This window comes from Phyllostomus hastatus, unplaced genomic scaffold, assembly GCF_019186645.2.
Source record: "Phyllostomus hastatus isolate PE091 unplaced genomic scaffold, TTU_PhHast_1.1 phas_scaffold_585, whole genome shotgun sequence".
Lineage (NCBI taxonomy): Eukaryota > Metazoa > Chordata > Mammalia > Chiroptera > Phyllostomidae > Phyllostomus > Phyllostomus hastatus.
This window is the reverse complement of record NW_025334037.1, coordinates 12,961,502-12,989,380: the sequence shown is the minus strand read 5'-3', so window position 1 is coordinate 12,989,380 and position 27,879 is coordinate 12,961,502. Positions and strand designations below refer to the sequence as shown.

The 27,879-nt window shown below is 36.6% G+C and overlaps 1 protein-coding gene across 2 annotated transcripts in view; it reads right to left on the bottom strand.

The window, feature by feature from the left end:
* The window catches only part of LUZP2 (leucine zipper protein 2), a 365,156-nt gene that overhangs the window by 178,623 nt on the left and 158,654 nt on the right, over positions 1 to 27,879 (bottom strand). Inside the window, exons 2-3 of one of the 2 annotated variants that reach the window (XM_045825733.1) lie at positions 8,352 to 8,465; positions 4,739 to 4,809 (exon numbers count right to left, since the gene is read on the bottom strand). Coding sequence is in view for 1 of the 2 variants with exons in the window: in XM_045825732.1 (XP_045681688.1) it covers positions 4,739 to 4,809; positions 8,352 to 8,469 (189 nt within the window). In the remaining variant the exon portion in view is untranslated. Of the gene's footprint in view, positions 1 to 4,738; positions 4,810 to 8,351; positions 8,470 to 27,879 lie in introns of both variants that reach the window. The other variant, XM_045825732.1, reaches the window with a different exon arrangement.

Below are 27,879 nucleotides of genomic sequence, written 5' to 3'. Positions count from 1 at the left end.
CCTCTGCCTTCTAGGATTATTTCTGCACATTCTCATGGTTCTGAGGCTGTGGGTGGCCTCGTATTTCTGTCTCTCAGTGTTGCTCATTTATACACCTCCGAAGGATGATTCCTGACTTGTTCATGCAACGGAACGGTTACAAGGAATTTTAAAGGACAGCTGTTTCATACATCTGCCATCCCCAGTTATAAACAAACACACATACATACCCCCAATCACTCCACAAGAAGGCATTTTTAGAGTGGTTACAGCTTGTATTATAAAAACACCACAGATGGAGAACTTGCTACTACCCCAGGCATTCTTTCCATCTTCAGAGAATGCTGTACTGGAAAATCCTTGAGTACACAGAGTCCACCACTGCCTGCTAGGAATCTCCACCCACCAACCACTAGAGACAGTAAAAGCTTTTATATTAACTTGTTTCTCAACAGTCTTTCAGAATCTGTAGGGGACTGCCCCCTCGAGTCTCTGTTATGTGGTTATACACACTCACTCATCACATAGTACGGTTTAAGATCTCTTCATCAACCTGCAGACTCTTCTGCCAATGTTACCCAGGCTGTCTAAACATTTCTTAAAAGGTAACACTCGAGAGTCGAGGCAAACTCTCTCTCCCTCCCCACCCTCTTTCCCTCATACACACATATAAAAACAAGCACATATAAACACACACTCCTTTCTCTATCTCTCTTGCCAGAAACGTACTCTTTGCTCTCTCCACACGATCGTGTATGGCCACCACACACCCTCTGAGTTTAGTCTAGTTTCAGCTACACAGAGATACTGATTAGTTGCCTCTTGGTTATAATTCTAAAAGAGAAAGTTCTAACAGATTCAGTTTTATTTTGATGGTCACCTCTGAACCAATTAACTGTGGCCAGTAATGTCAGTCACGTAAAGAAAAACATGACATCTAAGGACCACTTTCCCAGAAAAGGGCCAGGTAGCAAGGCTACCAGAAGGCCAGGACTATTGATAGTTGGGTGTATAGCTAAATGAATGTACAACACATTATATTTTTTTCTGACTCATGAAATTTCTACATTTGCAATCAATTAATATCTTTTATATTCTAATATCATAATTTTCTTTTACTCTTTATTAGTATTTCTTATTTGGGGATGAGAGACATAGTCATCTTCACATTGAGATAACTATGATTGCTACTCATTTCTAACAACATAAATTAATATGTAAAATGTCATATCCTTTTGAGAAACTACTTATTGTTAGAATTTATTAAATTTTCCATTCTGATTTTGTGTACATTATACAAGGTATTCATTTTCAACAAGTCTTTTTTTTAATTTTGGGAAAACAGCTTTGAAATTGGAATAACAAAATATCTGCTCCATTTAATTCTTTCATTGAAAGACTTGGCCCATCATCTGGTAGTATCTAAAATGTGCAAAACGTATAGATGTTGATTAAGAAATTCTTAATAAACCTAACCACATTTTTTCCTGGTTTGCCTGCATACTTCGTGTGTCATATAGAAACAGCCAAAAATAATTTATGAAGATGTTAGCAAATTGAAGGAATGGGCTCTTTCTTATCACCATCGCGCATCCGCCTGCCTCCTCTCTGCTTCTCCTGCAGTGAGGAAAAGCAGGCGTTACTACCCTCTCACTCCGGGGCCCTCCCTGTTGAAATCTCCCTGTCCTCTTCTCTCAGCCACCCCTCCTCCACCTGGTCTATGTCTCTTTCCTCTTACCCTGCACAATGCAGAATAACCCCCCTCAAATACTTTTTAGATTTGTATCATTTTCTTATGGAGCTACCTAACATGGGTTCCTTCCAATCTTTACATTTTTGTTCCTGTCTCAGTATCCAGTTTTATTTTCTGATTTTCTCTGACGGACTCTGTTCCTTAGTCACTGTGATAGGGGACTCAGGATATGGAAAATTTTAGCTTAAGGTAAAAAGCTGTCAATCTAGCAAGTAATCTGTATGTTAAGCTTTTTGTTTCAGAAACTATAGATAAGGCCCACCCTGGCTCCTGGGAAAAGTAGCCGACCTCCTGGGGCACTGATAGAAGATCACTTCCTGGGGACATCTGCCTGGGCACATCTGTACCTTTGTTACAGGAAGAGCAGGCGACCACCCCTACCCCTTGGGATCAGCTAACTGCCCAGGACAGGAATATTGCAGCTTCTGAATCTCAAAGCCCTCATCGCATCTTGTTTGTCCTCCCCCACCGCCTTATAAAAGATCTGGCCAGGAAAGAGAAGGGAAGATGATTTGTTAGGGTATGAACCCACAATCTTCTCGGATCACCAGCCATCTGAATAAAGTGCCCATAAAATATTGAATTGCTATTGTTACAGGGTGAAGCCAAGAGGGGGGACCCCCATAGGCATTTGAAATGGGGTCTAGAACTCAAGGTGTCCAGGAGATTTTAAGGTGTCTTCACCCCTCCCCCCATAGGTGTGAGTTGGGGGAAGGGGCACACAGAGCAAGAACATGCAGGGCAGCTTTGCAGCTAATCCATGGCATGGTCATTTAGCATACTTATAGCCTTTGGCTGGTCACTTAGATATGCTAAATAACTATGGCCATGCTCAAGGCTGGGGGGATGGAAAGGGACCTCCCCCCAAGATAGGACCTGGGGGGCAGGTCCCCTGAGTTACAGTGCCTGCGTGGGAGCTGGGAGAAGATTGGCTCCATGACATGGGGTGACACCTGCCCAGACCCACGATGGTGACCAGAAAAGCTGGAGAAGACAGCAAATTGAGGGCAAGTGTGCCCAAGTGTAGGAGGAGTCGGAAATGGGGCTGCAGAAGAAGATTGGCGCGGGGGATTTAAACCCAGACACGGCAGCCATTGGGGGAGAACCACGCGGCCTGGACAGAGTGGGGACTCTTCCCTCCCGTGGCCCTGGGAGAGAGGACCACGTGCCTTTGCCAGAGTGGGGACCCCTGCAGCTTTAGAAGGGGGAACCACCACCTGGTTTTAATAGAGATCCCGGCGACTTAGCTGAGGGTGCCGGGAACCCAGGGAGGTCTCCCAGTTGAGATGGAGTACTAACTGGGAAGAACCAGAGGATTGCCTGAGCCGTGGACTTCTATTTCCTTTCCTGAGATACGGTACTCTGGACTGGGCAAAGGGGTAAGGAAGGAAAGACTGTGTCTGTTTGTGGGTATTTTTTAGGGGCTTTAGGATTTTTGATAAAGACATTAGGTCACTACTTTAAGTTTGTATAGCATTAAATAAACATTTCCTTTCCTTTTCACAAATCTCTGGCATTGAGAGACGTCTTTCCTCTGGCGGCGGACATAACAGACCTGGGGCCTTCTTTCAATAATAGTATATCGTCCCAGGCCCCCCCTTGCTTGTTCTGTAACACTATTGCTTATTGGATTTGGTAGTGACAGGCAGCCTGAACACCGGTGTCTTTTCTGGTTACAACTGCAACCCTGTCTGCAGTGCTGTGTATGCATGGGACAAAAGTCACTTCCATTTTAATATTTTTGTCTCCCACTGTGGAATGCTGAACAAAAAGTAATCATTTTCAGTGACTCTTGGTCTATTTTGACTAGTTATTTCTACTTCAAGTGCTGCCTATAATTCTTCAACAATAACTCAATGAGCCTCAAGTAGTTGTATAATATTAAGCATTGGTACGTTAAGTGGGTAGTTAAGTTCAAACCAATAAAATAATTTTACATTATATACTTTTGGAAACATGTTCACATCAATATTTATAAGCTCTTTTTAATATTGAATTTGAAAAAAGTTAATGTTCAATCAATAATTATTTTAATAATAAAAATAATCAATATAGGACAATAGCTTTGAGTTTAACATGTCATCAGCTCAATCCAAATATAGGCAGATGAGAGGTTTCTGAGTCAAGAGGCAAGAAGAGTGGAGAAAACATAAAAAGGTGAGAAGGGACTGACTACAAAGTGTACTGTGTGTAAACTGTTAACTGCTTTTTGCTGTGTGATCAGCGAACTAAAGTGAAAGGGTAGGCTATTGTGTAAGAACACAGCAGAGCAAATTCCAATTAGCACAGCTCTCAGCAATCCATTTAAGCACTTCAAGCAGCAATTTCCTAGTATAATACCTGCTTTAGAAGGTAATTGTAAGGGTGAAACAAGAAAAGGTACATACAGCATCTAGCAAAGCACCAAGGAAACATATAATAAATGCTGGTTTGTTTCTACCTTAAAGTACCTTTTTCTTTCAGAGCAATTTCATATCATATAGTTTTAATACTGCATAGAAATCTATCTCATATTCTTCCTTCAAAAATAAACAAACCAACACTAATTACATTGTATTAATTCTATTTATATTGTTAGTAAGATTACCCCATTCCTCATCACCCCCATCATTATCACCACAATATTATTAAAGAGTGTTGGCATTATTAAAAATTGACCCACTGAGGTTGGTGTTATTGGATCTGTCTATTGATGGGCAGACTTATCAGGGACCATCTCAGGTAATGCAGGAAAGTGCTACAGATCTTTAAACACTAGAATTGTGGCCTGCAAGCAGCATTAGTATCACCATCACAATGAAATTTATTAGAAATGCAAAATCTCAAACCCCACCCTAATTTTGCTGTATAAGAATCTGCATTTAAACAAGGTTCTCATGAATTCAACTGTAAGAAGTTAAATACCTTAACACAGTTAGAATGAACTGATTTTTATGAAGTTTCTCAATAGAGTTAAACATTATGGAAAAAAAGATCTGAGAAAATGAAAGGAAAGCACAGTATTACCTTTGTTTCTGACCTATTTCCAGAAGCTTCTGAACATCAGTTTTGGCAGATTTCTCTTCATTTTTCAAAGACTAAGAAGAAAAAGAAGGAAAGGAAGTCATATTCAAGTGATAAATTGAGGTTCACTTTACTTTTGTTTGCATAGCAAAAGGCGTGACAGCACTTATGCCAAGGGACAAGAACATGCAAATAGAGCCATGACATTGGCCTTCCTGGTTCTCAGGATGCACACAGGAATTCAGGACTCTAAGTGGTGCAAGTGGGTGATGGGAATGAACCGAGTCTGAATCTTCAGAGGTTCAGTGGGGATGTGTAGGTCTTAATAGGTGAATATAAAAAACATCTTCTTCTCTTTATTTGAAGCTTTACTGTGTCCTTTCTGGGCATGTTAAACCAGCTCTGGTATAGTTTCCAGAAATATAAGGGACATAAAAGGCCTCCCTGAATGAGTTAATGATACAATTCAAGATCAAAGCAGCCAAAAAGCATTCGCCTTTTTGCAATTGTCTATTTATTATTTATGAGCAATGTGTGAGAATATAAAGAATGACGGTCATGTAAAATTAACTGGTCTGAGCAGATAGGGTAGTAAGAATAAAAAATACCACCTCAGTCATTACAGTTTATTTACTCTGGCAAATTCAGCACTCACAGACCATGAATTAAATCAGAAAAGCCCACTGAGCTTTCTTATTAGAGAGTCTGCCCCAGTAAACCTTCCCTAAGAACCTTCTTATTTCTACTCAGTAAATTATTTAATAGGGTAACCTACTTTTCTTGATTTTAAGAATTGAAACTGACAGGCAATAATATTGTTTGTAGAAAGAGGCTGTGACAGATAGGAAATTGACAATAGCAAGAATGGCAAATACTTTGTTTACTTAAAATTTTATTTAACAAATATCTATCTTGAATTATTCAAAGCGAGGTATAAAGGCATGGGGTCTGCCTTTATAAATTTTCTAATCGAATGCTAAAAACAGACAATACTCATGGAGTAAGATAAACATTCTGGTGCGGATGCGGTAGTCTGAATTTCACATGAGGAAGTTCTTCCCTAACATGCCAGCTTTTATCTGCAAGCAACCAGTAAAAGAAGCTCTGCTTATTTGGGAAGAGTGGCTTCACATAAAATACCAAGAAAATATGACAAGAAAGTACAGTGTGGGGAAAAGTCACCAATCCTGAAATTTAAAGTTCAAAGTACATCATGGTCATATGGCTGAGCAGGTCATAAAAAGATGTTTTTTGATTTCCTTATGCAAAAAACAGGGATGAGAGTTTTGGAGAGCCTACTTTAGACAGCTAAGAGAAACTCAAAAGGGATAATAGATGTGTAAAAGCACTTGGTGAAAAGTGCAATAAAAATACACTTATTAATTTATTGACTAGTTGCTATACTCTGGACATTTTGAAGGCAACTAAGATTTAAAAGGCAGGGTACTGTCTTCAAGAAACTTAAGATTCAATAAAAATGAAACATGAGATGCAGAAATGGAAGTAGAAACTCAGATGTGTGTCAGCACAGCTAATCTAATCAGAAGATCTGGAGTGTACTTGCCTGTTATTTCCTCAGCCATAACCGAAGAAATGGATTATACTTCTTGGAAAATATTCGTGGCTCATTAAAGGACAATGAAGGTTGATGGACCTACTATAGAATCAAAATAATGTTTCTCAATTGACCTATATTACCACCCCATTCTGATGTTATGACTACAGAGGTAAACAAGACTTTCCATGAAAGTCTCCATGTCTTCATGTCTCCATGAAATCCCATTGTGGGGAAAATACATACAGTAGTTTATAGAGTTACTATGATTTTGAAACCTGGAATCACCACTTATTAGATATATGACTTCAGGCATTTCTTATGGTTTACATGAGTCTTGTTTCCTGACTGTACAAAGAGTATAATACTATCTTAATTTTGTAGAGATGTGGTTAAGAAAGGTTAATAAGATAATAAATAAAAACCACCTTACATAATAATTGGCACAAACTAAAATAAAGGTGTCTTTGAAATTGGAACTATATTTTTAGGGACAGGATTTTTACTCTTTCAAAAATGTAACTCCATGATATACATTTTTATCAACCAGTTTTCTAAATTGCAATTAGATGTCTTAACTTAGGCTACTGGCATGTAGAGACTGAGTGTCTTGGGAATATTGTGAACAGTGACCACCCATATGCATTTCACCATATGCTTGAAATATTCTCAAAATGCCAGGTGTTACATCCTTTGAGGAGGTGCAGGTGCCTTGAGGCTACTCTTTGTAGCCTCATATAACCAGTGAATTTCTATCTGATGATAAGGTGTAGCTCTGGCATCAGATTCCTATGAAAATCAGTTACTCCCCTTTCATCCTCACCAGTGCTCCCTTACTGCTCTGCGAATACTTCTACCACAGCACTGTTTGTTACTCCTGCAGTTATCCAGGTGCCTGACTCTCTGTCCTACTGGAGAGGTGGTGTTTTTTTCCTCTCATTTTAATGTTCTCAAGATATAATAGCTTCTGGAACAAGGGCTTTGGCACTGAGTTCAAATACTAGCTCTGCCAACTAACATCTCTGTGCTCTTGACATCTTATTAACCACTCAGTTTTTTCACCTTCAAAATGAAACTACTAATAAACAGCATAGTTGTCAGGTGAAAATTAATTAAAAACTGTAGAAAGAGTACCTAACATAAGACCTTGACCATATAGACCTTGACTATAGCTTGACAAGCTATAGTAGTTACTGACACCATCATCACCATCATCACTATCATCAGGGGACTAAAAAGCTGTGGACAATGGTGACTACATGTGGTTTTGCAACATGGTTCATTGTAATAACTAATACACAGACTCTGGAGCTGAATTGCTTGGATTTCATCTCTGGCTTCCATTGTGACATTCGCAAATAAATGATCTTCTCAAAACATGATTCTGCATGTATAATAAGAAAAATCACATAAACAGTATCTATCTCATAAATATATTATGAAAATTAAATTTCATAAAACGGCCAAAGCTTTTAGTACACATTATATGTTCAATAAATATAATGTTTAAGCTAAATATTAAAATATCATGTAGTTTAGAAAATTTTTCTTATCCTATAGAGATCTTGTTTTTTTTTTTTCTAATTGAGATTTCACTGAGTAGGTTAATACATTTTATATGACACTTTCCTTTTAAGGCATTTACCCACTTTAGTAATAAAGTTTATTAAAGAATCTTCAGAGTTAATCTTTATGGAATTTAAAAATCTTTTCTAGGGAACATGCCTATATTTATTCAACTCTTGATAATTACTTTTCATCATTTCATAATATAAAAGACACAGGGGTCAAATTGATCTTAGAAGCAGTGAGAAATTGATGGCTTTGTCAAGCACACAATTGCATTATTCCTGTATTTGCAAACCACAGTTTCCAAGACTGAATTTCAATGGACATTTCCTTTCAAAGCTGATATAATAATAAATAATCACTTTTATGGTCAAGCCCAGAAACATATTCAAAACTGGTAAAAAAAAATGCAGGTGTACACACTTTAATCTACTGAAACTAACCGAGAGACTTCTCATCCTTTGCTGCTGGGAAAACTAGTTTTTATCTCACCTGAAGGTTGACTTTAATGCCATCAAGTTCTCTCGATGTCTTTGTCAGCTGACGTAGGATGGTGCTTCGCTCCTTAAAGACTTCTTTCAGTTGCTTTTGTAGCTCTTCATAGTCCTGTCTAACACAGAAAGAATGGGTGTGAGACCCCCCAGTGCTTCCACAGTAGTCATCATCACCAGCCCTCGCATTTAAAGCAAAATCTAGAGTGACTGAAACCTTAATTACTAGACTGTTTTATTCCTATTCTTTCATCGAAAGGGGGAAAATGGAAAAAACCAAGCAGGTTTACAACAAAGATTTTATTTTGCATGGAAGGCTTTCCAGGCTATAGAGAGTTTCCAGAAGAATATTGTACATTTTCTACATGTATAACATATTTTCTCAGGTTCCTCTCAGGAAAAAGACATTTTCATGACGTCAACACACTTTTTTCAAATATTCTTAAAGTTTTACAGCAACAACTATGATCTGTGCCAATGTATCTCGAAGACAGAGACAGGTTTTGACCATGGGTGTGGGGGCAAACTGGGCAGTAGAGCCGGAACAAAGCGTGGGGGCCTTGATTCATTGCTGGTTTGTAGGGAAGGAAGCACATTGAAAAGGCATCCATCCTGGCTGGCGTAGCTCAGTGGATTGAGCGCAGGCTGTGAACCAAAGTGTTGCAGGTTTGATTCCCAGCCAGGGTACATGCCTGGGTTGCAGGCCATGACCCCCAGCAACCGCACATTGATGTTTCTCTCTCTCTCTGTCTCCCTCCCTTCCCTCTCTAAAAAGAAATAAATAAATTCTTAAAAAAAAAAAAAGAAAAGAAAAGGCATCCTTGCTGAACATGTCTAAGAGTCTCTATTGCTATTAAAGAGCTACTGGGAAAAAAACCAAAACATCTATGAAGATCAGTCAATAAATATAGTGAAATTTGAACAGACTTGTTAATAATTACCATTTAAAATATTTATCTCAGTATCATACATACATACATACATAATTTTCCATTTTTCTCTTGTGATCTTCACAAGAAGATAAGACAGATTGCAATTCTCAGAAAAAAAAAAAAAGAAGTGAGTTCAGAGAGGTTATGTTACTACCCTAAGATTCTATTTAAGGAGTGAGGAGTAAGGAGACAGATAATTGCCAGTGCAACTCAGAATTATAACTCATTATAGAAGGTTAAAATAATTAATAGGAGCACATAGACTTGGTTATCCAGGGAAAACCTCCTGGAGAAAGTAATATAAAATACATGAGGTGGTCCTTGAAAGATAAGTAGAAATTAGCTACATTAAGTGGGAAAGCAGGGGTAAATACTAATGAAAATAAGCTTACTGAATTAAAAATAAAGTGTATAAGTGTCCGATGGTTTGGAGTCCTAATTAGGCAGTGGGGAAGTTTGTCTTTGAAATGAGGATGTGAAAAGCATAAACAAAATTATGCAAGACTCTTAAGCAATGGTTAGGAGTTTGTGCATTGTTTTGAAAACAAAGGGAAGTAATTGAAAGGTTTTGCAGGGACTGACATTGTCTGATCTACTTCTGCTTGAGCAATATTTTCCTGGTTAAACCTAGGGAGTGAATTGGAGGAGGGGAAAACCTGGAAAACGGAAGTTACCCTGGCAATAATCCAGGGGAAAAAATTGAGGCTGCCTAAAGTAGGTTAGAAGCAGTGGAGACAGGGAAGCTTAGATTGATTTCAGCAAAACATGCAAAATTGAATCAATAATATATAATTTTAAAAATATTTTGTCTGTGCGTAGGGGGAGGGCTGTATTCATTAATGCTTGTTTCTGGCTTAGGCAACCCTTGGACACAACCCTTCACTGAGAGAGCATAGGATCAACAGTTTTTCAATGGAAGTTGCATTAACAAGTTTAAATTTAAGCCTTTGGGGAAAACAGCCTCAAACTCTCTCATCTTCAGTTTCTTTATCAGTAAAAGGCAATACTAACACTGACCTCCCTCAGATCATTATGTGTTAAATGAAGCAATTTATGCAAAGCTTTGAACGTATAGTAGGTAATTAATTTTAAAAATATAATATAAAATTTCTATTTCTGATAAATCTGATAAATTTGCAGCCTTATAAAGAACCTGGATCTATTAATGGCCTTAGTAATGATAAATGTGTCATCTACAATAGGTTTCTATTAAAACTCTTTGTTATTGTTTAAATTTTGAAATGTAGGTCTTGAGCAATCTTCACATTCTTCTTGTTCAAAGGAAATTGGAATGCCCCACTGTTAAGGGCTTTAATATTTCTCCCTGGCCTGGATATTTTCACTAACAAGCAGTAATCAGCCAGTAATCAGATAGTTATGAATGCCTCAGGTTTCCTCTCATCTTACTAGCACAGTCAAATAAAGAACGGTCAGGCTTATTTTCATCTAATTCTAACCATTCAGCTTTACTTCATGCCCCAATTTGTGTTTCCTGAATGTGACAATAAACACATATCCAGAATTACCTTAAGTGACCATAATAAATCACAATGTTAGATAACATGCATTGACAATGTATTACATGCAAGATGGTGTTACATATTTCCGTATCCAATCTTTAGAACAACTCCATGAGATAAGCACTAGTATTAACCCTCTTTTACAGTTGAAGATATTGAGTCACAGGGATAGTAACTTCCAAGAACAAATTTCTCTTTTGGAAGTGATATATCAGTCAGCCCTCGGAGTCCAATGTCTTAGCCAGCATGATGTAAGAACGTACTTACTGGTTAGGAGTTTATTGCAATTAAATGTCAACCATACCCATCACAGAATTTATTGTGTATTATTTCTTCCTTCACTATACGTACATATATTTTGTGGTGGATTTGTCATTTATTTGTCTCCATTTAATACAAATATGAATAGTATTGCCTTTCTTATTATTTATAACCAACTTTTAATTCCATGACCATATTTGGCCTTCAATTGACTTCATGAGGAAAAGTGAACCAATTCAAATCCCTCTATTTTCTGGTAAACATGCTGAAAACCATGAAGAAGATATAATTTACCAGGAAAATAGTCAGAAGTGTTGATAGCATCACCCTAGGTTCAATCATTCAAGATCTTCATAAAAGGGGACAACTTTGATCACCAATGAAACATTGGTTAGCATTTATCAGATTTTCTTGCATTTACAAATGAGTGCATGTTTATAATATAATTCATTTTATATTTTCCCATAACATAAAATAAAAAATATGATCCTTTACATTTTTGTTGCGCAACTACCTTGTACTTCTGGGAGTTTTTTTTCCATATCCATACATATTAAAATCCATTGTGCACATACTTTAATATATTTTACCACAGCACTGAGGGTGTTTCCAATTTTTCTTTCTCTCTTAAAAAGCACAAAATTCCACATATGTGGTCCCACATATTTCTTCCTGAAAATTTTATGACTTATCTTCCTAAAGTGGAAACATTTCACTCCAAATTTGACACGTTAATGTGCATAGGTGGTAGTAAATCGCCGTCTGTAAGCTACTCTAGTCTATACTTCTATTACAAGTATATTTTTATGTTCTTCTCAACACATTCACCTGAGCTGGGAGTTGTCTCCCTTCTTTGTTTAATGTTTGTAAATGGCATGAATGGAAAATGATACCTTCTTCCTGATACAATGTGCAGTCATCTCATTAGAAAGATTGATTATATTTGCATAACTTTATCACTACCTGTATTTCTTCCTTCATGAATTATCTATGTCTTTTCCCCATTTATATATTGGGTTAGTTGCTGTATTACTTTCTTGGGGTTTCTGTAACAACATAACCACAGAATGAGTGGCTCAAACAACATAAAAATTTTCTCTCACAATTCTAGAGGCTAGAAATCCAAAATCAAGTTGTCGGTAGAGTTGGTTCATTAAGCGGCCCTCAGAGGAATGATCAGATCTGGGACTCTCTCCTTGGCTTGTAGATCTCTGTCTTCTCCCTGTGTCTCTTCACAGTCTCTTCTATGTGTGACTGTGCTTAATATTCCCCTGTTATAGAAACACCAGTCTTACCGGTTTAGAACCCACTTTAACGAACTTATTTTAACTTGACGACTTCTGTAAACACCCATCTCTAAATGACATTACATCTCAGGTACCCGGGGTTAGGATTACAATGTAAAAATTTTAAGGAGGATGCAATTCAACCCATAAGAGTTATTTAATGTATTGATGTATAGAAGCTCCTGTCAAGTATGATTTTTAGTTCATTTCATTATATAGAAAATATTTCCCAAATCTGTTATTAATATTTAAATTTACCAGACTCCAATTTCTTTCAAATATGTACATAGATACATCTTTTCCTGTATGGTATTTGGATTGCTCTTGCACAGGTAGATCATCCCCACCCCAATATTTTTCTTTAAAAGTTTCTGTATGTTTGTGAAAATATATTCATTGTTAGTTGCTGCTAAGCTACCAACATAATTTTGGAATATATTATTTTCTATATTTAGTAAAAGGTAGAAATATGATTTAGATAATGACAACCAGTTGTTCTAGCAACACTGCAACAACTCTTTCCCCACTTGTTTTGGAATGACACTTTTCTGATGTGCCAGGTTAATTTGACTGTATGTTTTGAATCTTCTGTCCTCTGATGAATTTGTTGCAGTGCTGTATCACGGTTTAATTATTAAAACTGCATACTACATTTTGATATTTCCTAGACTTGCCCCCTATTGTTTTTATTTTTAGTTTTATGGATACATTTTCTGTATTTGTTTTTCCTCAGTAAATTTTAGAATCAGGTCGTCAATTTCATAAAAACTCCTACAGGGAACTTAATTGAAACTGATGTGTATACATATGTATATATATGTATATATCTGTATATACACACACACACACACAGGCAACAATACACACATACACACACATATATTTATAGAGAGAGAGAGATAACAATAGGGCATCTTCTAATTCCAAACACGGAGTGTCTCAGATATTGTTCAAGTGCCTTCATAGCATTTAGGAAATCTCTGCAGTTACTTCACAGAGTTCTTACTCATTTCTTGTTAGATGTATTTTTGTTGCTGTGGATGGATTTTTCCCATTCAATTATCTACATGGATATCACAGGGTTTTTTTAAAGCTATTTACTAAGCTGTCTTGATTCCAGATATCATATTAAACAAACTTATTAGTCACTATAGGTACTCAGTTGATTTGTTTTACTTTTTAAAGTGGTGCATTGAAATTTATCTTTGAGTATATCTGTTTTCTTCTAATAATATCAACCATCTTTTTTTTCTAATAGTTAGAACTTCTCTTTCTTTTTTTTTTCTTCACCAATTGTGCTGGCTAAGAACACCCAAACAATGTTGAGTAGGAAAAAATGAGGGCACAACTTCTGTCCTGTCTGTGGTTTTAAGATAACAAATTATCAGTATGTTTCATCACTGAGTAAAACATTTATAAATGTTTGCTGTAATTTTCAGGTGATACCATTTTTCTTCAGGCCACTATTTTAATAAAAATTTTATTGAGTGATAACACTCATTCCAAAAAAATGCACAATCCTGAGGGCACTGTTCATAAACTGTCACAAAGTAAATACACAAAATTTTTACAAATCAAAAAGGCATCTTAGAAGCTTTTCTTTGACCTCACCCATTTATTACCTTCACTTTCCTCCCCAAATGTAACCAATATTCTGACAAATACTGCTTCAAAATCATTTGCCTCTGTTTGAAAGAGATCACTAATTATGTCTTCTTTTGTGTTGGATTTGTTTTAACAACATGACATTTGTGAAACTATTTCACACTGTGTAGAGAAATATCTTGTTAATTATGATCACTGCTTAATATAGAAGTGAATAATTATACTTCAGTGCACCTAGTGTTGATATCAATGATTATTTTATACATGTATGTCTACACTGGAATCGATGTCATTTCCTTCAAGGGATTTGTGTGTCCTGTGAAATATTATATAAAATTTTGTCTTTTCATAAGTGTGTGGAAATTTTTCTAGGGAGACTGACTGTTCATAAGAGTATCAAAAATGCTGATAACCCAGAAAAGTATAAGAATCACTGCTTGTGAGCAAAATTCAGGTAAAGTTACCTGTAAAGTTTCCTGACTACCCATAAAGATAGTATCCCTCTATCAATTAGTCATATAAATATATACATACATATGTATATATGTGTGTATATATAAATATACATATATACACACACACGACTAATATATATATATTGTTTTCTTTCATTTCAGCTTTGGAAAATATTACTGTCTCTTTGGAAGAGCACTAGATGAACTCTGGTGTTCTGAGCATTTAGAACTATGTGGTCATTGAGAAGGAGGTTGTTTCTTTAAAAAAAAATCACATCCAGGGTGGGGAGAGGATGAAGAGAATAAAAATCATGTCAAGCCCTGGCTGGCGTAGCTCAGTGGATTGAGAGCGGGCTGCCAACCAAAGTGTCACAGGTTCAATTTCCAGTCAGGGCACATGCCTGGGTTGCAGGCCACGGCCCCCAGCAACCACACATTGATGTTTCTCTCTCTCGCTTTCTCCCTCCATTCCCTCTCTAAAAATAAATAAATAAAATCTTTAAAAAAAATCATGCCAAATATATGGTGATGGAAGAATATACTCTATTGTATGCTAAGCATACAATAGAGTATACAGATGTTGTATTATAAAGTTTTATACCTGAAATTTACATAATATTATTAACTATTGTGATCTTAATAAATATAATTTTTAAAATTCATAGGGAATAAATCACATTTATCTTGGTATAATTCCTCTTAGCTCACACTTCCTCCAAAACATATGCTCCTAAATGGCAGGTACAATTATTACTATGAGACAAAGTTTTGTTCTGATACTGCTACATTAAAAACTACTTCAGAACCCTCATGGCTTACAATGACAAATGCAATTTTTCAAACTCAGGATAAAGAGTCATTGGGGTGTTTCTGCTTCAGAGTATGAATCGAATTCACATTTGTTCTACATGTATTATTTCTGAATAAGCCCAAAGTTACCATAGTTATTTGAGGGAATTTCTTCACATAGGCATTAGCAGGAGAAGAAGAGAAAAAGCAAAAGGAGATAAGCAACATTTAAAGTTTTTGATGTGTCATATCCTGAATGGTGTGGAGATTTCTATTCTGCTTTCATTTGCAACACAACAAATGGTATAAGAATCACTTAAGAATCAATAATAAGCAGTAGGCAAATCAGTGGAAAAAGTCAAGAGATGTAAATAGGTGTTGTAAAAGATAATGTGTAGATATTATCTTTTCTACAGTGCTCACCTTATTGTCACCAGTGAAATGCAAATTACATCTAAAATGAGACACTATTACATGACTACTAGGGTGACTAAATTTTTTTAAAAACTTACAATACAAATGGTCATAAGAATGTGAAACTATTGCAACTCCCCCCTCTCTTTATCTACAGCTGAACTGGAAAATACTTTAGCAGTATTTACTAAAGTTGAACAGAAGCTTGTTCTATAATGGAACATGCATTTTCTTGAATGTATAACCACCCTACATGTGCTTACATGTTTAAAACAAGACATATGAGGTCTGTCTGGAAAAAGTCCAACTGTTATTAATAAGAAGTCTGTACAGAAAGTATCCAGCCATGTACTATGACAAATAGAGACGTTTACTGAAGAAGATACAAGATAGAAGAAACATTGTACATAGGACAATGATGCCTCAGTCCCCTTCAAAGTAGACACCTTGGGACCTCGCACAGTTCTCCCAATCACTATCAGCTATCCCATCATGTTTTCCTGAATCTCATTCACTGTCTGAAATCTCTTCCCTTTCAAAGGTGATTTTAGTTTTGGGAAATGCCAGAAGTCACAGGGCACCAAATCTGAGCTTAGGGGAGCTGAGTCATCTGGGTGATTTGATGTTTTGCCAAAAAAACTTGCACGAGACATGATGGATGAGCAGGAATGTTGTCATGATGAAGCTGCCAATCACCAGTTGCCCATAGCCACAGCCTCCTGAATCATCTGAATAGTTTCTGCAGAGGAATCTTCAAGCTTAACACAAAATGTGATGCATATTCATTGCTCTACTCACTCAGTCATTTTGAATGTGATGGCCACACAGTACACATGCTCACTCAAGGGTGTCTACTGTCCTCACTGACTAGTACAGTGAAGTCATCATTGTTCACACATGCACATTCCAGTCCATTCTCCTTGGCTGCCAGGTTACATAGATGTCACACAAATCATTCTCATCATATTAACAATGGCTGGACCTTTTCCAAACAGACCTGATAGTCCCTGCCTTCATGGAGTCCTTAGTCTAAAAATGGTAGGTACAAATGCATAGTTGCAATAAAATGTGATAAATTTATGCTAAAGACATGATTAAGTTCAGTGGTATTGAGAGAGTGGGTTTATTTTAATTAATAATTCAAATAATAAAAATTCTTTCCGATTAAAGAAATCCAAACCAGAAAAAAATAATGGCTTGCCTCCTTTATATAGTAGTAGAAAGTTTCAGAAGGGCATTCTCCAGTGTTGGGATGGAATATGAGACTGTTAATCACAGAGAAAAGTAGTTTTGCCAATAAATTATGAATGTGTTTTTATTAACATTATGTATATATACAGAAATACGTTTCACTAGAGAGGACTCCATGGCTTTGCATTCTGTTTCATACATGAAATAAATCAGTCTTTATTTGTTTCAGTGTTTCTGACTGATAGGAATTATATTGATTCTTCAAGCCTCTTAGTTTGAGACATTTCAGGTCCTGCCATCCTGAAAATTGCTTGTAATCAGATCCGCTAAGGCTGGGGGTGGGGTGTGTGCAGTGGGGCAGGGAGTGGATCTATAAGACCTGCATGATATTTCTGATTCTGTGATGGGAAATCTCCAAGGCACTTTAAAATAATAAAGTCACCTTTTATTTACACTAATCCTTTCCTTCAGGACTTCACAGTGGTTCAGATATCTCACTCCCCGGATTCCCATTCTTACTCTGGAAGACACAGGCAGGGGCCTATTGAAATATTAAACGGGTCTGATCCCAGCAAATGATAATCATAATTAACTTGGGGGCACTAGAAAATCCTCTCACCAAAAGGACTATTTCTTTTACTTCCCCAGGTGGGAACTTATAACAAAAGGATTGTGCCCTGGTTCATGTTCATGTAAACATTTCATGTTCCAAGGAGATGATAAACCAGCGACTGAGAGAGGCAGGCACTAGGCAGCTGTTGAACACACAAGCTCTTCTCCATATTACTCACAACAGAGTCACAGAGCTGGTCAACAGAGAGAACAACTAAATTCTGCCCTCAATTCCTATTCCTCCGATTGCTTCTGAGGCCCACAAATATCAGTATGGCTCTGCTTGCACAAAGAATGAAGGTGCAATGGGAAGCTCTGTGCAATCTTATTTATTAGTAATCAGCTGTAATATTAGTAATTAGTAATATTAGATATCCTAAAAATATCCAAATATTTAGAATATAGTGGGTAGACTTTGCACAGGAGGCTTCTATCTTGAAAGAGTTGTTGAGCAATTACTGGAACATTTGAAATATAATTCTTCAATCATAATTTGAGATAAAGCATAAGTTTATACTAAGTATGAATAGGTGTGTCATAAGTAAAAAAATGTAGATCCAGTTGCAAAAAAAGAATCTTTGCCTCTCTCTTTAGCTTTATCTTCCTGATAGTTTGTTTCATGTATTCTATATTCTAGTTACAGTGTATCTTGTTCCATTTTCTGAATATTCTGTACTCATAACTCTGTTCTTAGTGTATGTATTCTCTTCTCCTGGAATGATGATTAGACCCATTCTAACCAGATAAACTCTTCTTCTGTCTTTTAAGAATGTGATAGATAGAATTTGTTGCCTGACCATTAGCTATTTCCTTCTCTCTTCTCTTGTGGGCAGAACCTGACCACTGTCTCTCTCTGAACATGTGCAAGTGCAGTGCAGGCCATTTCTCAACCTCCATTGCAACAAGACAGCCCTGTCACGTGATAGATCTGGACAATGACAGGGTCTCCTGGTCTTCAGGAAATTATTTTTCTGTAATGAATTAATATAAGATATATTTTGCAACCTTAACAATTTTTTGCTTCCTGCTTCTAAAGATGTGAAAGTAATTTTGGAAATGTAACACCCCATTGTCAATGGTAGATGAGAAGCTAGTTTGCTAGAGATGGTTAATTTTAACGTATAAAAACAGCGTTTGTACTTAATGACATATCTGGGCTGCAGTGCCAGCTCTAGAAGCTCCAACATGCAGACTCTTGGTTACATGATGTTATTAACTGTACTTTATTTTTAGGTCTCTGTCAAGCTTCCATGGAATTGCATCTGAATTCAACCTAATTATTACAAAGAACATATTCTAGAGCAGGGTCATTCATCATCTGTCCTGAGTTCCAGAAGTATCAGCATGGTCTGGGTATTTAATAGCAAGGCATGTTATTGAAACCCATTCAGAGTTTCTGAATCAGAATCTCACATGAAGGGGTTGAACTCAGACATTTGTTTTAACAAGCTGAATGGGTTTGTTTTAAAAAGCTGATTCTTACAGGTCTGTAAGAAGGAATATTACAGACTTTCAAGAATTAGTACTGCTTCTTAACAATGGCTTTAAGTGAATCATGGCGAATGTCTCATTATGTCAATTGCCTGAGTGTTTCTGAGTGCCTGGCTTGTAACCAGATTTGTATTAGGGTAGTGAAGGTTTCCAAAGCTGGAATGCACAAAGGTGAAATATAGGACTGAGTATTTTAGTGAAGGTAATGTTCACTTGACTATTTCTCATAACTGTTTTCTCACCTCTATCTCATCATTTTCTACCTGCTTCATGGCAGAAACTCAGTTTCTCCTACTTATTGTATCTTCTAATACTACTAGCTTTCTGAGACACTCATTTTTTTAATTTATTCACTTTTAGAGGGGGAAGGGAGGGAGGGAGGGAGGGAGGGAGAGAGAGAGAGAGAGAGAGGGAAACATCAGTGTGCGGTTGCTGGGGGTTATGGCCTGCAACCCAAGCATGTACCCTGGCTGGGAATCGAACCTGCAACACTTTGGTTCGCAGCCCGCACTCAATCTACTGAGCTACGACAGCCAGGGCGGAGACACTCATTTGATCATGACTCCCCTTAAAGAAATGTGCTATCACCATTTAGGACCCTGCAAAACCTGACTCCAAACTTCTTTTCTGGCTTGTCTATACCAATTTGTATTAGCAATTATAGTTCTGTTATTACAAAAATATGCACTTTAACTTCTTTCTCATTGCTTGATTTTTTATTCTCATTCTGCAATGTTCTTGCCTTCTATAAGTTTGTATATAAATGCCATCTCCTTGTAAAACATCACTGGCCTCTTGCCAACTCAGGTAAATCTAATTTATTGTTAATATTCTCATACAATATTGCTCATATCTCCATACAGTACTTATCACATTGAAGCATAATTGTTTATGCAGAGTTGGTTTCTGATTATAAATACAATGCACACTTATTTTAGAGAGAAATTATTCAGCAAATGTTAGGAAACTGGGAACTAACAAAAAGAAACTTGACATATGGAAAATACCTAGTAGTAGGGTGAGACAGAAACTTTAAAAAATGAGGCTAATTTAAAATTTTAAATATTACATTGCTTTCTAGCTATGCCTGGTGCTTCACTCTATCACTGCCTACAATTTTCAAGATCCATTTCATGTAAGTTGTACTTTGGGAGGCATTACATGAGAGTGGTGCTGCTCTGTCTAGGGTCACTACACACGAGAGATTAAAGAACTGAGAAAGCAACAAACAGAAGAGAGAGAAGAGCACCATACAGTGTTCAGTGGAAACAAAGAATCTTAGCAACATTCTCAAAAGAGTTGAGAGACCTCAAGAGTTCTGGTGTTACTAAAGAGGATGAGAGACACTGAGTTTCCATCTCCCCATGGGATGGAATGGAGACACAGCTTTTAAAATTACTTATGAAAAAGAATATCATATGTCTTGCCAACTCCCATGTCACTGAAATTTGTTATAACAAACTAAGTAACATGCTCTCAACATTCAGTAAATGTTATGCTAGCATTTTATTGCCCAAACCCTTACTTGGCCAGACTATTGGGAAAGTGGTTATTATCATCATCATCTTCATGAAAGTTTATTACAAAAGAGGATGTTCAAACACAGGGACTTTTCTATGCTTTACAATATGACTAGTCCTTTCTCCATCTGGGGAAGGAGTGTCAAGTGCAGTCACCACACTGTTCACAGGGAACATGGTCCCATTGCCCTAGGAGCAGTCTCACCTTGGGACTTACAGACCTAAATTTAAGCTATCACTGGGCAATTTCCATAAAGGCAAGAAACAGCTTTAGGACACTTTTCTATATTTCACCATTATGAGCACATAGCTCACATTTTACATTGCTGGGATCTTGAGTTAGTAGTCAGTTTGTCATATTTCCATAATTTGCGTATATCATTTTTATTTGAAATTATGGGCATATTTATCACAGGTTATAAATCTATGTTATATGGATTAAAGTAATAATCAAGATAAAAAATGTAAGATGTCATTTTTTAATGATCCAGGTGCTGTATAACATGCTTATTAATCAATGTGAACAGCAATGTCAAACAGCAACAATCTGCCCTGGCTGGTGTGGCTCAGTAGACTGAGTGCCGGCCTGTGAACCAAAAGGTCTCCAGTTTGATTCCCAGTCAGGGCAAATGCCTGGGTTGCAGGCCCGGTCCCTAGTAGGGATCGCATGAGAGGCAAGCACACATTGATGCTACTCTCCCTGTCTTTCTCCCTCCCTTCTCCTCTCTAAAAATAAATACATAAAATCTTAAAACAAAAAACAGCAACAATCCAACTGGTGATCATTTGCAGCATTGTAACTTCAACTGTTCATTCAGCTCCTGTCCCCAACTTTCCCGTTTGGAAGCTGGGGCAATTCATGTTTTATCTTGTCAGCAACTTGTTACTGCAAACACTTGTCAACTGGCACAGCTGTTTCCTTATTATCAATATGTCTCAATAGATATACACTGGAAACTCTAATTTCAGTAGATATTCAAACCAAGTATTTAAATCCCTCAGTCTCCGATCTTAGAACACACTACTGATTCTATGTTCATTAATTTCATAACTTGTCTCATAGACTACATATATGGATTAGTTTTTTAAAACTATTTTATTTATTAATTTTTAGAGGGGGGGAAGAGAGGGAGAAGGAGAGGGAGAGAAATATCAGTGTGTGGTTGCCTCTTACATGCCCCCTACTAGGGACCTGGCCTGCAACCCAAGCATGTGCCCTGAGTGGAAATCAAACTGGTGACCCTTTTGCTCACAGGCTGGTGCTCAATCCACTGAGCCATACCATGCAGGTGAATTAGTTTTTTTTTTCTTCCACAAAATAATAAACAAGGTTGGAAAGAATTAAGGGAAAATAAATCATGACTTTGAAATGCTCTGCCACACACCCTCTTTTCTATTTCTTTCTCATTTGTTTCTTTTCATGTGTCCTCCTAATTCATGCTTTCATAAAAGAGCAAGGAAAACCTACTCCAAATTCAAAAATCTAAAATAAAACATAAATAGTTGTAGGAAGGTAAGGTTTTAAAATTTTCACTTTTCTTGGCTTTGGAGATCAACTGAGTGATTTTATTTTATGTTTTATTTTATTTTCATGGAGAAAATGAATGGTCAAGACAAATGTCCTAGATGCACAGGGAGAACTTTCAAGAACGTTCATAATCAAGCAAACACAAGTATATATGTGTTTGTGTGTGTGCACATGTGGATGTGTACACAGACAGACATGGCTGTTCCTTTTAAAACTGTGTGAGCCCAAGGCCCATTATTTGGTAATCAAGTTACACAGGTAATAAATTTTCTGCTCCTAGGTTCCTTTGGAGGTTCCCATAGAGATTCTGTGATTACAGATTAGTCACATTTGTAATACATGTAATTCTTCATGGTCACCTGTAATATGATTTTTTTCATGGAAAAGTTTTGACATCACAATTAGACGATCCTTTGCATTTTCCATTCATTTCAAACAAAACAATATGGACTAAAATTTTGCATAATAATATTCACCTTGAAATTTAGTTGTTTGAAATATCAATAGGGATGTAATTTGAATGTATGGTTTTATATCAAGCATTATAGTAATACCACAGAACATTTAGTTTAAACTCCCTAACATATAATCATCCAACTCACTGACAGATACTCCTGACTCCAATGATGGGAATATAAGTTTCAGCTAATTAATGCCACAGCTAAAAAGAAACCTAAAATGTAGTACTCATTCACGATTTTTTTTCCTTCTACATAGTGTTCATAAGAACATTTTTGAAATATATGTGGAAATAATAATTTGGACTATGTTTTTAATCACATGAAAGAAAAACTAGAGTCTAGGATAGAAATCCTGTTAATTTGTAGAAAAGAGGAAATGGATCACTATGGCGTTGACCTTGCTCAGTGTCCATGACACACGGGGGACAGCACCAATGCTCTAAAGAGCACTGGTGACAAACCCAAAAGATGTAAAGATTTTCCTCCCTTCATAAAAAGAATATCATTTGAAGGAGGCAGTGGAGACCAATTTAGAGGAAATCACACTAAACAATATCTTTAAAGAAAGGAAAAAAGGAAAGATGTTTTGCATGGAATCACACTTGAAACCGCTTAGTGAGCTGAATGAGGAGCTGGGCTTAAGCTCCACCTGTCCCGAGAGAGAGAAAAGCTCTTCCCTCGGTTCAATTAATTTATCTTACAAAGAATCCAGAGTGGACCCTAAGCGTCCAGCCTATGGAATGTGCCAAGATTCGGCCACTGCCGGTGTTCATGAGCACGCTGTGAGGTCCTAGGGGGCAAACTGCCACAGGACCATTTTGACTTGGGAGAGGCAAGTGTTGCTCATGGTCAGGAGAGGAGTGAGTGTTATTAAACATCATTAAATCAGCACGGATCTTTCTAAGGATAACAGTTCAACATCTCGTTTCATAACTCACATATATATGTCTATTTATAGAATATATATGCTATTTATCCAATATATGTGCTATTTCTTACAACGCCTGAGTTAAACATGAGAACAACCCTTTGTATCTTTTCCTAAAATGATGATGTTATGGTTTATATGCTATTCCTTTTCCCTGTTTTCAAGACTCTACAGCATAAAGGTTTCCTTGTAATCTAGTGCCCACATGTTTCTCTGCTGGCAAATGTGTGAGCATGTTTGTGGAGGCATGATTAAATTTTATATTTCTATATATTGGTTCTAAAATGTCAATTACTTCAGAAAATGAAATCACTCTTTTTCTACAACTCTAATTACCAAAGCCTGACTGAGCCCAAGGAAATTAGCTGCACAGTTAGAGATATTAAAATTCCCTGTGAATGAGTGTGCTGAAGCCTGAAAACTCGACTCCTGGGCCCGTTTCAGCAGCATTTCTTATCATTGTTGTGAATAAAGCTCTCTCAAACCAGTCTGTGCAGATTTAAAGTTTCACAAAATGAATAATTGAAGATCTATGTAACTTCTGTATTAAATGGCTATATCGCTGAGTATAATTTTCAGGAATGAGAGTCCACCAAACCACCTATCACAGACACACAAGTATTTAAGATATACACAGTTACCGTTGATGGCTTTGTCCGGTTAACCTCAAGTACATGAGATTTACTGCAAGCCTGTGAGCTGGTATAGAACCCAAAGAGAGTAATCTCAGAAATCTGACATCAGTGATGAAGAGATTACCATCTGAGGGATATGTTTTTTAAAAAAGGAAACACCTTCAGAATGTCTACATGAAAATCATATATTCTGTTATAATTCTTTGACCTTATAGTAGTGATTCATAATTCTTGACCTTCATCAACTTTTCTATTTTTTCCAGGCTCCTTCTGTTTTCACTTGCTTGTCCAGCATAGGTTCCACATTTTGCCATCAGAATTACTTGTAATGTATATGTAATATATATTATAACCCTCTCTGTTCCATTTACCTATCTGGTTGAACACAGACATTACCTTCTCTTTGTACCTAGGCAGCACAAAGTAATTGGGGATGTTGACATAAGAAAGTGGTTCTTCCCATTTAAAGTCCAAAATGACAAAATGCACAAAAGAAATTCACACTTCTTGTAATCACACCACTTTCCCCCCTTAAATATCATCTTCTGCAATGACTAGTAAATTCCATTTATTTATTTATTTCCCCAAAAATCTTATTCTTACTTCACATGCACCAGGTTGAAGAGTTCATTGAAAACAAATAAATAAGCAAACAAACAAAGACATGGAGAAACAGCCTCAATGTCCTCAAGTAAAATCAACGTCCCTGAGTTCATCTGTGTATATCTTCTCTTCTTTTCAATGGATATATTTCACTATTCCTGCCAAAGCTAGCACCTCTACTGGTTTTAATAACGGAATTACCCCAAACAGCTGGTTACATACAGTCTGCATTTCCCCAACTCCTATTCATTTTTAAAACCATTTCAATCTTGCATCAATATCCACTAATTCAATAGAATTTTTCTATTCAATTCCACAAATCATTGAACATAAATTATTATTTCCATTTAATTTCATAATAATTTACACTTAAGTACACAAATTATTGGACACTGACAATGTACCCTACATTGTTTTAAATTCTGGAGATAATGGTAATTTTTAAAATAAAACAAAATCCTAGCTTTCTTGGGTTATTTTATAAAGAGAAGAGACAGTATAAACAACTGAGTAAATTACATAATATGTTAGATTTTGTAAGTGCTAGAAAAAAATAAAGCAGAAAAAAAAGTGTAAGGAGTATCAATATCGGTGTGGTCAATTTTAAATTAGGTGACCTGGGAAAACATCACTGAGATGGTGATACTTCAAGACCAGAGGGGTGAAGGAATAGCCATACAACAACCTGGAGAAGAGCTGTTAGGGAGAAGAAATGGCAACTACAAACTCAGGAATAGAACTGTGTGACAAGTTCTTACTCTCTCACTGGTTCTTCCTACCATCCTTGTTTTTGTTGTTGGCTTCGACTCCAACAAAATGTTACATTGAAGTTCCTCAGTGCTCGAAATTCTAACTCTCTCTTTAGATACTCTCTCCCTTAGTGGCATTGTTTGTTCCATGGGTTTATTATCTGCATTCTGACTCCCAAATACACATCTCTAGTCAAGGCTACTCTTTGACCTCTATATCTATGTAGTTATCTGCCCTCACATTTCCATCTGTGTATTAGACTTACCATGTCCTTGATAAAACTCTTGTATGCTTCCTTCATTACAGTTAATAGTAAAACAACCTCCCCAATTCTCAACCAAAACACAATTTGTCATGTTTGATATCTCCATTTTTCTGCCTTTAGTATTCAATCCATCAGTGATCTCTGCAGGTTTTACTTCCATAATTTATTTCATGCCTCTTCTAGCTTGCCTGCTCACATTTTTATTCACCTAACATATGGCCATAACCCCCACACTTGTTCCTCTGCTTACACGGATGACGTCTCCTTCAATCAATTTTTCACAGTTACCAGAATAACTTTTCCAAGAAATAAATCTGGAAGCTTTCCCCTTGATTAATGTTTTTATCCTTTCCATGATCTAAACAGACTTTTATTATCTCTTATTTTATCCATACACTTCTCCTAGCTCACAAAACTCCAGCCACGTGAATCTTCCAATGACTCAAGGTAACTCAGCTCCTTCTGTGCCACAAGGCATTTCCCCTACTGCTTCTATATCACAGTTTGCTTACGTAATTACAGTGACTCCTGTTTTTATGATCGGTGAATTCCCATTCTAGAGTATCAGGTTAACATTGTATGAAAATGTATAAAAGAGCAAAAAAACAAATAAACAGAAATCTTTTTTTAATGATTTCAGTCTAATAGGTCATGTCTATCTGTGCTGGGACTCATCGTCATCAGAAGTGCCCCACCCCCCGCCTCCCCGTCAGGAGATCTGTGGCAGTCTAATTGCATCCAGCTGGGGTAGGGTAAGGTGAATTATTCTTACAACCTTGTTTGCCCAACAAGGTCCTTCTGATTTTCTTTAAATACTGTTTTTAACAAGATATTTTCTTATTAAATAAAGCCACCCGCACCATTGCTTCCCAATCATACAAACTAAAATACCCCATTCTAACCTGATATTCAAAGTCTTTCACAACTGTCACTCACACATTTTTTCCCAAGATCTGAGCAATTAAGTCATAAAAGAAGCTTCTACTCATATTGAAATTGTATAACTGGAATATTCCTAGCAACCCTAGTAAATTCTACCACTGAAAGTGTACTTCAATGTAAACTTCTACCTCAAATGCCCTACTTTTCTATTCTTTCTCTATCTCACAGTCTTTGCTTTTTAAAGTGCATGTGTATTTTAAGCTTCTATTCAAATGCTATCTCATCCCAAAGAGATTTGGCATTCTTCTGAACTTGTCAAATCACTTTTTATTTTTACTTTAGAAACACACACACACACGCACATCATTATATTCTTGCTAAAAATAACTCAACAATGCGTACATTCTTCTTCACATGTTCCTGCCACACTTCTTTTCCCAAATGTTATGACAGTTACTAGTTTGGAATACACCTTTAGAGAGCTCTTCTTTGGTAACACAGAAGTTTAAAGGTAGATGCTTTCCTCCCTCCACACAATTGGGTCATACCTTACAGATTCTAAAACTTGCTTTATTCACTTAAAGATATGTTTTGATATCATTTCATGTGATCATATATAAATCTTCCACAATAATTTGAATCTTGTATAATATTTCCTAGAATGGATATAACTATGAGTTGTACTGATGGACCTTTAGGGTATCTCTAGATTTTTTTTAATACTAACCAGTGCAAAAATAGGGAATGCTTTTTTGAACATAATGCTTTGTTAATTCAGTAAGTATGTATTAGGTGTGTTTTAAGTACTTGGGGTAAATAATTTTACAAAAAGGAGGCTGACACTGCTCAGAGGAAAAGGATAGAGGATGACACACAGTGTTGAGTGAGATGGCCAAGGTAAGCCTCTCTGAAACTGTAAGATTTGGGCCAAGGTCAAGCAAGCAAAGAAACTAACTAAATAGATAGATGGGGAAGAACATTCTAGACATAGAGATCAGAACAAATCCTCAAGCTAAAACCACAACTAACATGTTGGAAGAGCATCAGAGAGACCCATAAGGCTACAGTAGTGAAGTAGGGACAACTATGAGGGGGAAAAGGCCAGAGAGTCCAAAAAGTATATAGATTCTATAAAAATTACATTATATAGATTTTATTTTAAAAAACTTTCCTCTTTACTGTGAGTAGATGTAGTTACCTTATAAAACCTTCACCTTTGTATTGGGAATTAAATCTGAACCATTACAAGAATTTGAACAAAAATTAAAATAATTTAAATTTCTCTATCATATGGTTTGCTGCTTTAAGTTTTGCTAAATGGCTCTCTCTAGATTTTGCATCATCATACATTTCCACCAATAATGTATATAAAAATGTCTCTTCTACCTCATCCTAAATATA